This window comes from Pristiophorus japonicus, chromosome 5 (assembly GCF_044704955.1).
Source record: "Pristiophorus japonicus isolate sPriJap1 chromosome 5, sPriJap1.hap1, whole genome shotgun sequence".
NCBI lineage: Eukaryota > Metazoa > Chordata > Chondrichthyes > Pristiophoridae > Pristiophorus > Pristiophorus japonicus.
The window spans coordinates 295,329,161-295,344,137 of NC_091981.1; the positions used below are offsets into that span (position 1 = coordinate 295,329,161).

General features: G+C 42.1%; 1 protein-coding gene, 1 long non-coding RNA gene and 1 pseudogene across 3 annotated transcripts in view; 1 reads left to right on the forward strand and 2 right to left on the reverse strand.

Annotated features, from left to right (window-relative positions):
• Nucleotides 1-8,802, reverse strand: part of slc39a4 (solute carrier family 39 member 4) — a 73,691-nt gene extending 64,889 nt beyond the window's left edge. The window contains exon 1 of the mRNA XM_070881887.1: nt 8,505-8,802. Coding sequence (XP_070737988.1) covers nt 8,505-8,723 — 219 coding nt within the window. The 5' untranslated portion in view covers nt 8,724-8,802. The remainder of the gene's footprint in view (nt 1-8,504) is intronic.
• The window catches only part of LOC139264771 (uncharacterized), a 166,676-nt gene that overhangs the window by 115,920 nt on the left and 35,779 nt on the right, over nt 1-14,977 (forward strand). The window lies entirely within an intron of this gene.
• On the reverse strand, nt 12,617-12,796 carry LOC139264984 (U2 spliceosomal RNA; annotated as a pseudogene).

The window sequence follows — 14,977 nt, forward strand, 5'->3', positions numbered from 1 at the left end:
CTCACATTTATCCACATTATACTTCATCTGCCACGCATTTGCCCACTCACCTAACCTATCCAAGTCACTCTGCAGCCTCATAGCATCCTCCTCGCAGCTCACACTGCCACCCAACTTTGTGTCATCTGCAAATTTGGAGATACTACATTTAATCCCCTCGTCTAAATCATTAATGTACAATGTAAACAGCTGGGGCCCCAGCACAGAACCTTGCAGTACCCCACTAGTCACTGCCTGCCATTCTGAAAAGTACCCATTTACTCCTACTCTTTGCTTCCTGTCTGACAACCAGTTCTCAATCCACGTCAGCACACTACCCCCAATCCCATGTGCTTTAACTTTGCACATTAATCTCCTGTGTGGGACCTTGTCGAAAGCCTTCTGAAAGTCCAAATATACCACATCAACTGGTTCTCCTTTGTCCACTTTACTGGAAACATCCTCAAAAAATTCCAGAAGATTTGTCAAGCATGATCTCCCTTTCACAAATCCATGCTGACTTGGACCTATCATGTCACCATTTTCCAAATGCGCTGCTATGACATCCTTAATAATTGATTCCATCATTTTACCCACTACTGAGGTCAGGCTGACCGGTCTATAATTCCCTGCTTTCTCTCTCCCTCCTTTTTTAAAAAGTGGGGTTACATTGGCTATCCTCCACTCGATAGGAACTGATCCAGAGTCAATGGAATGTTGGAAAATGACTGTCAATGCATCCGCTATTTCCAAGGCCACCTCCTTAAGTACTCTGGGATGCAGTCCATCAGGCCCTGGGGATTTATCGGCCTTCAATCCCATCAATTTCCCCAACACAATTTCCAGACTAATAAAGATTTCCCTCAGTTCCTCCTCCTTACTAGACCCTCTGACCCCTTTTATATCCGGAAGGTTGTTTGTGTCCTCCTTAGTGAATACTGAACCAAAGTACTTGTTCAATTGGTCTGCCATTTCTTTGTTCCCCGTTATGACTTCCCCTGATTCTGACTGCAGGGGACCTACGTTTGTCTTTACTAACCTTTTTCTCTTTACATACCTATAGAAACTTTTGCAATCCGCCTTAATGTTCCCTGCAAGCTTCTTCTCGTACTCCATTTTCCCTGCCCTAATCAAACCCTTTGTCCTCCTCTGCTGAGTTCTAAATTTCTCCCAGTCCCCCGGAAGTGATAATGGGAGGCGTTAACAAGGCTAATTTCTAGGCCATAGAATCATAGAATAGTGTAGCACAGGAGGAGGCCATTCGGCCCTTCGAGTCTGTGCCGGCTCTCTCCAAGAGCAGTCCAGTTAGTCCCATTCCCCTGCTCTTTCTCCATATCTCTGCAGTTTTTTTCTCCCACAAGTTTTTATCCAATTCCTTTTTGAGGGCTATTATTGGATCTGTAACTCTACCCTATCAGGCAGTGCATTCCAAATCCTAACACTCGCTGCGTAAAAAAGTTTTTTCTCATGTCGCCTCTGGTATTTTTGCCAATCACCTTAAATCTGTATTCTCTCAATATCGACCCTTGAGCAATTGGAAACAGTTTCTCTTTATTTACTCGATCTAAACCCTTCATGATTTTAAACACCTCTATCAAATCTCCTCTTAACCTTCTCTGCTCCAAGGAGAACAACCCAAACTTCTTTTGTCTAGCCACCTAACTGTATTCCCTCATCCCTGGAACCATTCTAGTAAATCTCTTCTGTACGCTCTCCAAAGCCTTCACATCCTTTCTAAAATGTGGTGCCCAGAATTGGACACAAAACTACAGCTGGGGCCAAACTAGTGTTTTATATAGATTTACTGACTTGGATTTAGCAAAACTTCCTGGCTTTTGTACTCTATGCCTCTATTTATAAAGCCCAAGATCCCATATTAAAGGAAGTCTTGCATTTATATAGCACTATTCATGACCACCAGATGTCCCAAAGCGCTTTACAACCAATGAAGTGCTTTTTTTTGAAGTGTAGTCATTGTAATGCACGAAAGGTGACAGCCAATTTGCGCACAACATGCTCCCACAAATACTAATGTGATAATGACCAGATAATCTGTTTTAGTGAATTTGATTGAGGGATAAATATTGGCCTGGACACCAGGGATAGCTCCTCTGCTCTTCTTTGAAATAGTACTATTGCATCTTTTACATCTACCTGAGAGAGCAGGCAGGGCCTCGGTTTAATGTCTCATCTGAAAGATGGCACTCTTGAACAGTACGTTGTGGAACCGACCAGGGAGCAGGCTATCTTAGATCTGGTAGTAAAGGATCCTTTAGGAATGAGTGACCATAACATGGTTGAATTTCAAAATTCAGTTGGAGGGTGAGAAATTTGGATCTCAAACCAGTGTCCTAAGCTTAAATAAAGGAGACTACAAAGGTATGAAGGCAGAGTTGGTTAAAGTGGACTGGGAAAATAGATTAAAGTATGTGACGATTGATGAGCAGTGGCAGACATTTAAGGAGATATTTCATAACTCGCAACAAAAATATATCCCAATGAGAAGGAAAGACTGTTACAGAAGGGATAACCATCCGTGGCTAACTAAGGAAATAAGGGATCGTATTAAATTGAAAACAAGGGCATACAATGTGGCCAAGACTAGTGGGAGGCCAGAGGATTGGGAAACTTTTAAAAGCCAGCAAAGAACGACTAAAAAAAATAATAACGAGAGGGAAGATAGATTATGAAGGTAAACTAGCACAAAATATAAAAACAGATAGTAAAAGTTTTTACAGGTACATAAAAAGGAAAAGAGTGGCTAAAGTAAATGTTGGTCCCCTAGAGGATGAGACTAGGGAATTAATAATGGAGAACAGAGAAATGGCAGAGACGTTGAACAAATATTTTTTATCGGTCTTCATGGTAGAAGATACTAATCACATCCCAATAGTGGATAATCAGTGGGGCTATAGGGAAGGAGGAACTTAATACAATCACTATCACTAATGAAGTAGTACTCGGTAAAATAATGGGACTAAAGGTGGATAGGTCCCCTGGACCTGATGGCTTACATCCTAGGGTCTTAAAAAAGTTGCTGCAGATATAGTGGATGCATTGCTCGTAATCTATCAAAATTCCCTGGATTCTAGGGCAGTCCCAGCAGATTGGAAAACCGCAAATGTAACGCCCCTATTTCAAAAAGGAGGCAGACAAAAAGCAGGAAACTATAGACCAGTTAGCCTAACATCTGTCGTTGGGAAATTGCTGGAGTTCATTATTAAGGAAGCAGTAGCAGGACATTTGGAAAAGCATAATTCAATCAAGCAGAGTCAGCATTGTTTTATGAAAGGGAAATCATGTTTGACAAATTTGCTGGAGTTCTTTGAGGATGTAACGAGCAGGATGGATAAAGAAAATCCAGTGGATGTGTATTTGGATTTCCAAAAGGCATTCGATAAGGTGCCTCATAAAAAGTTACTGCACAAGATAAAAGTTCATGGGGTTGGGGGTAATATATTAGCATGGATAGAGGATTGGCTAACTAACAGAAAACAGAGAGTCGGGATAAATGGGTAATTTTCCGGTTGGCAAACAGTGACTAGTGGGGTGCTGCAGGGATCGGTGCTGGGTCCTCAACTATTTACAATCTATATTAATGATTTGGATGAAGGGACCGAGTGTAATGTAGCCAAGTTTGCTGCTGATACAAAGATGGGTGGGAAAGCAAATTGTGAGGAGGACACAAAAAATCTGCAAAAGGATATAGACAGGCTAAGTGAGTGGGCAAAAATTTGGCAGATGGAGTATAATGTGGGAAAATGTGAGGTTATCCACTTTGGCAGAAAAAATAGAAAAGCATATTATAATTTAAATGGAGAAAAATTGCAAAGTGCTGCAGTACAGAGAGACCTGGGGGTCCTTGTGCATGAAACACAAAAAGTTAGTACAGCAAGTAATTAGGAAGGCAAATGGAATGTTGGCCTTTATTGCAAGGGGGATGGAGTATAAAAACAGAAGTCCTGCTACAACTGTACAGGGTATTGGTGAGGCCACAACTGGAGTACTGCATACAGTTTTGGTCTCCGTATTTAAGGAGGGCTATACTTGCATTGGAGGCTGTTCAGAGAAGGTTCACTAGGTTGATTCTGGAGATGAGGGGATTGACTTATGAAGATAGGTTGAGTAGGTTGAACTTATACTTATTGGAGTTCAGAAAAATGAGAGGTGATCTTATCGAAACATATAAGATAATGAGGGGGATCAACAAGGTGGATGCAGAGAGGATGTTTCCCCTCATGTGGGAATCTAGAACTAGGGGGCATAGTCTGAGAATAAGGGGCCACCTATTTAAAACTAAGATGAGGAGGAATTTCTTCTCTCTGAAGGTTGTAAATTTATGGAATTCTCTGCCCCAGAGAGCTGTGGAGGCTGGGTCGTTGAATATATTTAAGGCGGAGATCGACAGATTTTTGAGTGATTAGGGAGTAAAGGGTTATGAGGAGCGGGCAGGGAAGTAGAGCTGAATCCATGATCAGATCAGCCATGATCATATTAAGTGGCGGAGCAGGCCCGAGGGGCCAGGTTGCCAACTCCTGCTCCTATTTCTTATGTTCTCTAACAGTGCAGCCCTCCCTCAGCCCTGCACTGGAGTGAGGGCCTAGATCTTTGTGCTGAGAACATAAGAAATAAGAATAGGAGTAGGCCATATGGCCCCTTGAGCCTGCTCCACCATTTGATAAGATCATGGCTGATCTGTTCTTGGCTTCAACTGCACTTTCCTGCCTGTTCCCCATAACCCTTGACTGCCCTATAGTTCAAGAATCTGTCTATCTCAGCCTTGAATATATTCAATGACCCAGCCCCCCACAGCTCTCTGTGGTAGAGAATTCCAAAGATTCACGACCCTCTAAGAGAAGAAATCCCTCTTCATCGCCGTCTTAAATGGTCGCCCCCTTATTCTGAAACTATGCCCCCTAGTTCTAGATTCCCCCACGAGGGGAAACATCCTCTCTGCATCTGTCGAGCCCCCTCAGAATCTTATTCATTTAAATAAGATCACCTCCCATTCTTCTAAATTCCAATGAGCACAGGCCGCACCTGCTCAATTCTTCCTCCTAAGACAAACCCTTGATCGTAGGAATCAATGTAGTAAACTTTCTCTGAATTGCCTCCAGTGCAAATATATCCTTTAAATAAGGAGACCAAAACTGTACGCAGTACTCTAGGTGTGTTGCACAAGACTCTGGAGAGGGACTTCAACCCACAAGCTTCTGACTCAGAGGAAAGGGTGCTAACCACAACTGACACTTATGCTTTATTATGCTTTATTAACTGCTTTGTTAACCTGTCGTGCCACCTTCAAAGATTTATGCACAAGCACCCCCGGGTCAGCAATGTACCTGGATCAGATTTTTCACTTCCTTTCATTCAAAGAAAACAAGCCCAACCTTTTTGGCACTTCCTCATAACCTATATTTTTGATACTTCATTTAATAGCTTGCATTTAAATAGAATCATAGAATGGTTACAGCACAACAGGAGGCCATTCAGACAGTGCATTCCAGAGTCTAGCCACTTGCTGTGTAAAAAAGTTTTACCTTTGGTTCCTTTGCCAATCATCTTAAATATGTGTCCTCTGGTTCTCGACTTTTGGGAACAGTTTCTCTCTATATCTACTTTGTCTAGACCCCTCATGATATTGAACACCTCTATCAAATCTCCTCTCAACCTTCTCTGCTCTAAAGAGAATAACCCCAGCTTCTCCAGCCTCTCCACGTAACTGAAGTCCCTCATCCCTGGAATCATTCTCGTAAATCTTTTCTGCCCCTTCTCTAAGGCCTTCACATCCTTCCCAAAGTGCGGTGTCCAGAATTGGACACAATATTCCAGTTGAGGCCGAACCAGTGTTTTATACAGGTTCATCATAACTTCCTTGCTTTTGTAGTCTATGCCTTTATTTATGAAGCCCAGGATCCTGTAAGCTTTTTTAACCGCTTTCTCAACCTGCTCTGCCACCTTCAACGATTTGTGAACATATACCCCAGGTCTCTCGGTTCAAGCACCCTCTTTACGATTGTACTTTTTAGTTTATATCGCCTCTCCTCATTCTTCCTACCAAAATGTATCACTTTGCGCTTTTCTGTGTTAAATTTCATCTGCCACATGTCCGCCCATTCCACCAGCTTGAAGTCTATCACTATTCTCTATATATCATCTGTGTCATCTTCAAATTTTGAAATTGTATCCTGTACTCCCAAGTCCAAGTCATTAATATATATCACTAATATAGCGCTTTTAACACAGCAAAATGTCGCTAGGCGCTTCACAGGAGCATAATTGGAGAAAGATTGACACCAAGCCAAAGAAGGACAATATGTATTTGATGACTCAAAACTCACCTGTTGTTGTCTACATACATAGTCATAACAGGTGACCAAAAGCTTAGTCAAAGAGGTAGGTTTTAAGGAGGATCTTAAATGAGGAAAGAGAGGTAGAGAGGCATGGGAGGGAATTGCAGAGCTCAGGACCTCGGCGGCTGTAGGCACAACCGTCAATGGTGGAGCGAAGGAAGTCATCGCAGTTACTGTCTGAATTAAGCATTAAAACTAGGAGCTAAAATTGTTTTTTTGCACCTTTGTCCCCTTGAACCACAACTTCAGGACATGGGGACACGGGTACTAATCGGTAAATTTGTACATCCAGATGATGTTAAGAAGGATTTCTGCATGCAAATAATGATTTATACCTGAAATGGTCTTTGCATAGGGTAATGGAGGCAAAGACTCGGGACTCATTCAAGAGGCAGTTAATCAAGATCATACGTTTCTATAAAGGATGGACTGAATGGCCTCACTCACCTGTATTTACCTTTGTGATCTTTATTTCTATTTTTAGATTATGACTCTGTATGTAGACGACAACTGGTGACTTTTCAGTCATCAAATGCAGACTGAATGGGCAACTCTTGGTTTTGCTCTACCTCGACTATTTGAGCTGTAAGCACCGAGGGTACAACCAATGTCAGGTATTTTAAGTTTAGATAGACATTTGTCCAAAAAAAAACTAAATGAAACACCGACAATTTTAATGGGTTAATCACCAGCACTACATAGAAACAAATTGGGCCATGGTAACATCAACGTTTGTTTATTAGATTGACCCAGACATCAATCTGGGCAGCTTTTGGTAGCTTGCGTTAGGAGCCACACACCTATGGGGTTCCTTTTTCATTCTATCATCTCTCAAGGTTAACATCACAGTGGAAGCATGATCTCACTAAATAGAGCAGGTGCTGATCAGTAGTAGTAGTATTAGGCAATCCCTCATAACAAGGATGATCCGCTTCCACACCAAAAAGGAACAAAGTGAGAAATGGCCTTTCACTGCCCAGAAGAGTGACACGTAGTCACAAAGCCATTGGCGCCAGCTTCAACTGCGGAAAGTTAATACATTGCTAACCCTTTGTCAATCTATTTTGTCGACAGGGCTTTTGATTTATTGACATATTAGATCCCCGGCCTCTTACCATGCATGGAAACCAGAAACCAACCCAGTGACAACAGCGATAAACTGATTATTTGAGAGGCTTATTTGCAGGGCTTCTCATTGTGTTTGAACAAGCTAGTTTTATCAACTAGTTTGACAGATTCCATTCGATTGTCCTGACTTACTAGTGAACAAAGTGTGCTCCACCTTTGAATCGTATAGTCTGAATGAACTAAATCAGAAAACAAATTAGATTGTTGAAAGTTTTGAGTGTAAATTAGTCTCAGTGATATAAATGATGTCCCCTTCCCTTTCATGGCTCACTACCCCATCACAGTTTTCCTCAACTCTCTGCTAACCACCGAATCATTGTCCATGTTTCCACAGTTGCTACATGGCGAATGCTTTGTGGTATTGTGAAACAAACGTGTTTGTTTCCACTGACTTCTTCAAAGAGAATTCCCAACGATTCATACTCAGTAATGTGCAATAATCATAATGCCCCTTTCCACTCTCGCAATGAAAAAGTGCTTTCCAACATGTCCTCTTGTGAAACTAAGGTGCAATGCTGTTATTGCTGGGAGTTAGTCAATGACCTGCTGTGTGGAAATAACCTCCTGTTACGAGAATACATAGCGTACTGCCTATATTTTTAAAAATGAAGTTAAATGGTGATGATAGAGAATATTCCCCGCCCCCCCACCACCACCTGCCATCAGCAGCCACCCCGTTTAACAAGGACCATTTTGAATTAATGAAGTTAGACCACAATGCACACATTTGAAAAGATAACATGCTCTAAAACCCCTTCTTAAATACTTTTTTAATTTCAGTCGAACTGAATAGTTCCCATTTACAGAATATGTATGCATTTATATATATAAAACTTTACAACAGAACTTAAGTTGCAGGATCTTAATTCACACTATTGTAAAACAGTGCACGGTTTGATTATCCTACTGCTTTCTATTATAGGCTGTAATTTAAAACATCGACCAAAAGGCTGAGTTAGTGCTTAAAGCCACCTTCAGGTGGCACCATCAGCCTGCGGTGGAGTTTGTCCTCTAAACCCAATGATCAGAAAGCCTTGCATTTACCTTTTCACACGACACCTCAGAACACTGCACACGGTTCCCTAAGATACTTATTAAAGAGGTGACAGCAGTCTCGCTCAGAATGTCTTCTCCTGGGACCAGGAGATCCACCACTCTCCTGAAGACCTCTTGCTCAGTGATAAAGAGAGATCCATTTCCCTGCGAAGCTGCCTGCTTTAGGGTAGCTAGAAGCACGGGGAGCAGTACAGACAGCCTGAGCATAGTGCAGAAAACAAAAAAACAGGGCAGGGATCTCTCCACCCCGTTCACACAAAAGCTTATTGAGTAAAACCTTGAGTACTTCTGTGCAAAGAGATTCAAATGGCCGCTGGCTAAAGTTGATGAGTTTTATATGTAACCTTGTGGCAAATGCCCCCCCTCCCTCTCCCTCTCTCCTGATTGGCCAGGGAAAGATTAATGATGTCAGCCATTCCACAACTAATAGGAAACTCCCAGGTTTGCAGATCTTACTTTGATAATGAGGGACCCAACTCTGTTGGTTATCAAAGCAAACACATTCACCTTGAACATATACATTTCAATTTCATATGAATAAATATTTTGAGAAAAAATATACAATTTTTTTTAACAGATTTAAAAACATTTACATCCCCATAGTGAGCAGAATCTAGGTCTACTTCCTCCACCCATGTACACTTCAAGTCACCCGGCTTCCCTTTAATAAGTTATTGGAGGTAAACAAAATGTCACTCTGACTTCAGAAGAGTACAAATCAATACTTCACCCAATCACTGCCAAACAAAATTCTTTCAAGTTTTAATTTTCTTTCTTTCCTTGGCATCATCTCTGCATTTTTTTATTTAAACTTTCTCACCAAATCATTTGTTTTTTTATCCTCTCTTCCTTCTAGATTTCCTGTCAGTTTTTCTTGTATTTTGTGTATGTGTGTTTTTTTTTAAACATTTTTGTCATCTGTTTTTTTTTAACTTAAAAAACAAAAAATGCTGGAAATGCACGTCAAATCTATCGGCCTCTAAAAGACAAAATCCGGCTTAATCTTTTAGGCAAACATTAGCAGCGGTAATTTTACTTGTATTGTTCCTTCTGCATCTTCCAATCATTAGATGGATTTACAGATGTACGGGGAAATCTGACCTTTAAAAGAAAATGATAAATTCTCTTTACCTTTTTGTATCCAAATTTGGCCCTTCTTCATAGAATCATAGAAACATTATAACAAAGAAGAAGGCCATTTGGCCCATTTTGTCCGTGTCAGTCGAAAAAAAGCTACCCAGCCTAATCCCACCTTCCAGCACTAGATCCATAGCCCTGTAGGTCACGGCTCTTTAAGTGCACATCCAAATACTTTTTAAATGTGGTGACGGTTTCTGCCTCTACCACCCTTTCAGGCAGTGAGTTCCAAACCCCCACCGCCCTCTGGGTGAAATTTTTTTCCCTCATCTCCTCTCTAATCCTTCTACCAGCTACTTTAAATCTATGCCCCCCCCCCCCCCCCGCCTGGTTATTGTGGACTCTACTAAGGGAAATAGATCCTTCTTATCCACTTTATCTAGCTCCCTCATAATTTTATACACCTCAATTAAATCTCCCCTCACCCTCCTCTGTTCCAAACAAACCCAGCCTATCCAATCTTTCCTCAGCTAAAATTTTCCAGTCCTGGCAATATCCTTGTAAATCACTTCTGTACCCTTTCTAGTGCAATCACATCCTTCCTGTAATGTGGTGACCAGAACTGCCACAATACTTAAAGCTGTGGCCTAACTAGTGTTGTATACAGTTCTAGCATAACCTACCTGCTCTTATATTCTATGCCTCAGCTAATAAAGGAAAGCAATCTGTATGCCTTTTTAACTACCGTATCGACCTGTCCTGCTACCTTCAGGGATCTGTGGACATACACTCCAAGGTTCCTCTGTTCCTCCACACCTCTTCGTATCCTCCCATTTATTGTGTATTCCCTTGCCTTGTTGCACCTCCCCCATTGCATTACCTCACACTTCTCCGGATTGAATTCCATTTTCCACTTTTCTGCCCAACTGACCAGTCCATCGATATCTTCCTGTAGGTCTAAAGCTTTCTTCCTCACTGTCAACCACACGGCCAATTTGTGTATCATCTGCAAACTTCTTTATTGTGTCTCCTACATTTAAGTCTAAATCATTAATATATTTACAACAAACAAGGGACCTAGTACTGAACCCTGTGGAACCCCACTGGAAATAGCCTTCCAGTCGCAAAAACACCCGTCAACCATTACCCTTTGTTTCCTGCCACTGAGCCAATTTTGGATCCTGGATCCCATGGGCTTTTAAATTTTTTGATCAGCCTACCAAGTGGGACCTTATCAATAGCCTTGCTAAAATCCATGTAGACTACATCATATGCACTGCCCTCATTGACCCTCCTTGTTACCGCCTCTCAAAATTCAATCAAATTCGTCAGACATGACCTTCCCATAACAAATCCATGCTGACTGTCCTTGATTAATCTGTGTCTTTCTAAATGAAGGTTTATACTGTCCCTCAGAATTGATTCCAATAATTTTCCTACCACCGAGGTTAAACTAACTGGCCCGTAATTACTTGGTTTATCCCTTCCTCCCTTTTTAAACAATGGTACAACGTTAGCAGTTCTCCAATCCTCTGGCACCACTCCTGTAGCCAGGGAGGATTGGAAAATGACGGTCAAAGCCTCTGCAATTTCCTCCCTTGCTTCTTTTAATATCCTAGGATATATTTAATCTGGTCCTGGTGATTTATCTACTTTCAAAGATGCTAAACCCCTTAATACTTGCTCTCTCATGTTTATCCCATCCAATAGTTCACTCTCTTCCTCCTTAACTTCGTCGGCATCATCCTCCTCGTTTGTGAAGACAGCCGCAAAGTATTCATTAAGTACCTTACCACATCCTCCGCCTCCACACATAGGTTACCATTTTGATCCCTAATAGGCCCTACTCTTTCCTTAGTTATCCTCTTGCTCTTTATGTAATATAAAACATCTTTGGGTTTTCTTTGATTCTATTTTCCAGTATTTTTTAATGCCCATTCTTTGTCTTCATAATTTCCTTTTTAATTTCACCCCTACACTTTCTATATGCTTCTAGGCTTTCTGCAGTATTGAGCACTCGATGTCTGATATCGGCTTCCCTTTTTTGCTTTATCTTACCCTGTATGCACCTTGTCATCCAGGTGCTCTAAATTTGGCAGTACTACCCTTTTTCTTTGTGGGTATATGTTTATGCTGAACCCCTTGTATCTCCCTCTTGAATGCCTCCCACTGCTCTGGCACTGATTAACCGTATTGTAACTGTTTCCAGTCCACTTTTACTAAATCACTTCTCAACCTAGTAAAATTGGCCTTCCCCCAATTTAGAACCTTTACTCCTGTTTTATATTTGCCCTTATCTATAACTATGCTAAAACTAACTGAATTATAATCAGTACCACAACAATGCTCTCTCACTGATACTTCTTCCACCTGCCCAGCTTCATTCCCTAAAACTAAATCCAGAACTGCCTCCTCTCTTGTTGGGCTTGCTACATACTGGTTAAAAAGGTTCTCCTGAATGCAATTTAGGAATTCTGTGCCCTCTATACCTTTTACACTGATTGTATCCCAGTTAATATTAGGGTAGTTAAAATCCCCTACTATTACTGCCTTATAGTTTTTTAACCTCAGAGATTTGCTGACAAATTTGCTCTTCTTTTTCCCTCGAACTGTTTGGGTGTCTATAGTACACTCCCAGCAGTGTAATTGCCTCCTTTTTGTTTTTTAGTTCAACCCATATGACCTCATTTGATGATCCTTCTAACATATCATCGCTTCTCACAGCTGTAATTGTTTCTTTGACCAATATTGCCATCATCTGAAGGCATTGGGGTGGAAGTTGGTATCGACCCATTTTTCGACCTCAAACGCTTAGAGCATGTGTCTGAAGCCAGTGAGCTGTCGCCGCCTGTTGGGCCTCCAGAGGCATGCGTCCGAACTGCGGGTCGCTGCCATGCTGGCAGCAGTTCTCTGGTAGGTCCTGGGAGGAGGGTTTTTTTTTTTGTTCATTCTTGTCAGATCAACTCCAGCGCCAAAGATCACTTTGCGCTACTACATTTGATCTTAGCCAAAAGGCCGAGAGGGGAAGCTGCACCGTTCCTGGAAACACTGCAATACCAGGTCGGTGCGTGGAGTGGACGGAGCAAGCCCCTGTTCCATCTCCCTGTTCCAAAAATCTATTTAATATTTGGTCCCCATGGGGGATATTAAACTGATAAGAACAGATACTACACTTGATCTTAGCCAAAAGGCCGAGAAGCGAGAGGAGGTGGGGGACAGCAGCCACAGTGTTGGCGCGGGGCCAGGAGAAACACCCCCGTTCCTTCTGGCTCCACACCCTTTTATGTTGGCGGCCTCCAGCGGCCCCTTTAAGAACCACTTGCTAGATCGAATCAAGAATAAAAAAAACTGCGCAGACTCGGCACACACTCCACTTAGTGGTGGAGAAGTTCCAGCAGGGGCCCCGAAGCCAGTGTTAGTCCCCTCATTAACATGAAGCAGGCCTAACAAACTAGGTAACTTGCAGAATCGTCTGAATATTACCCGCCAAAATATGGTGTAAGACATATTTCAGGTGCTCTTGTGGCGTGGCAGACAGCACTGGGAAATTGGGGGCATCCTGCAGCGGGGTCCAACTTCTCCCCCATTAACCTTCTCACTGTTCCCACGTGTCACAATGGCTTTTCATTACCAGTCCAACAGACCATTATTAATACGCGACTGTTGGAATGCTACTATACTAAGGAATATCGTAAAGTCTGGTCCCGTCCACACTTGATGTTCACACAAGTGCGCAAAGATATCTGACGTGTGATCACTGACTGATTTTTCCCTCACTAGCCCATAGGCCAATTGTAACACTCATAAGAACATAAGAAATAGGAGCAAATGTAGGCCAACTAGCCCCTCGAGCCTGCTCCGCCATTCAGTAAGATCAACTCCACTTCCCTGCCCTCTCCCCATAACCCTTGACACCCTTATCTCTCAAAAATCCGTCTATCTCCACAACCCTGCCTCCACAGCTCTCTGGGGGTAGAGAATTCCACAGATTGATGAACCTCGAAGAGAAGAAATTTCTCCTCATTTCTGTTTTAAATGGGCAACCCCTTATTCTGAGACTATGCCCCCAAGTTCTAGATTCCCCATGAGGGGAAACATCCTCTCTGCATCTACCCTGTCAAGCCCCCCTCAGAATCTTATACGTTTCAATAAGATCACTTCTCAGTCTTCTAAACTCCAATGAGTATAGGCCAAACCTGCTCAACCTTTCTTCATACGATAACCCCTTCATCTCAGGAATCAACCTCGTGAACCTACTCTGAACAGCCTCCAATGCAAGTATATCCTTCCTTAAATAAGGAGACCAAAACTGTTCGCAGTACTCTAGGTGTGGCCTCACCAATACCCTGTACAGTTGTAGCAGGACTTCCTTACTTTTATACTCCATCCCCTTTGCAATAAAGACCAACATTCCATTTCCTTTCCTAATTACTTGTAACGTTCTGAGTTTCATGTACAAGAACCCCAGATCCCTGAGCATTTTTGTAATCTCTCCCCATTTAAATAATAATTTGCTTTTTCATTTTTCCTCCTAAAGTGGATAACCTCACATTTTCCTACATTATACTCCATCTACCGGAAGCAGCCAGCTCCGCAATGGATTGACTTCATTGGAAAAGAAAGTCGGGCGGGCTGCAATTACTTCTTGGCTTTTATATTCTGTACTTCTTGAGATAAAGCCAAAAATTCTACTAGCTATTTTTATAGCCTTATCACCCTGAGGTGCTGTCTTTAGTGTCCTGTAAATCCTGACCCCCAAATCCCTCTGCTCTTCCACAGCACGAGCCTATTTCCACTCAGAGTATAATCCCTGCTTTTTTTTCATCAAAATATATCAGCTCACACTTACTGACATTGAATTTCATGTTACTTTGACGTCCATTTACCTCTCTTATCAATATCACTTTGCAGCCTTCTTTAATCTTCTAAAGATCTGACTGTACTTTCTATTTTGGTATCATCTGCAAATTTTGACACCTCTCCTTCTAGGTCTGTATCCAAATCATTGATATACACAGTGAACAGAAATGGCCCCAGAACTGAACCGCTGCCCACTTCCAACCATTCTGAGAAACTGCCCATAACTCCTGCTCTCTGCTTTCTCCCATCTAACCAATCCAATTTGCTGTTGTCCTCCTAATTCCATACCCCTTCAATCTTCTCATAATCTCCCATATATTAGTAGTAGTATTAGGCAGTCCCTCGTACCAAGGATGACCTGCTTCCACACCAAAAAGGGATTAGTTCACAGGTGTTTCAATGAGGGATCTGACAATCTAGGCCCCGAACTACATACTGAAGGGTGGAAGATGCCTGTGCTTGGATATTTTTAACGTGGGCTGGCCGTTGCATACCAGCCACCACACGGGCTTGACAGAGCTAGG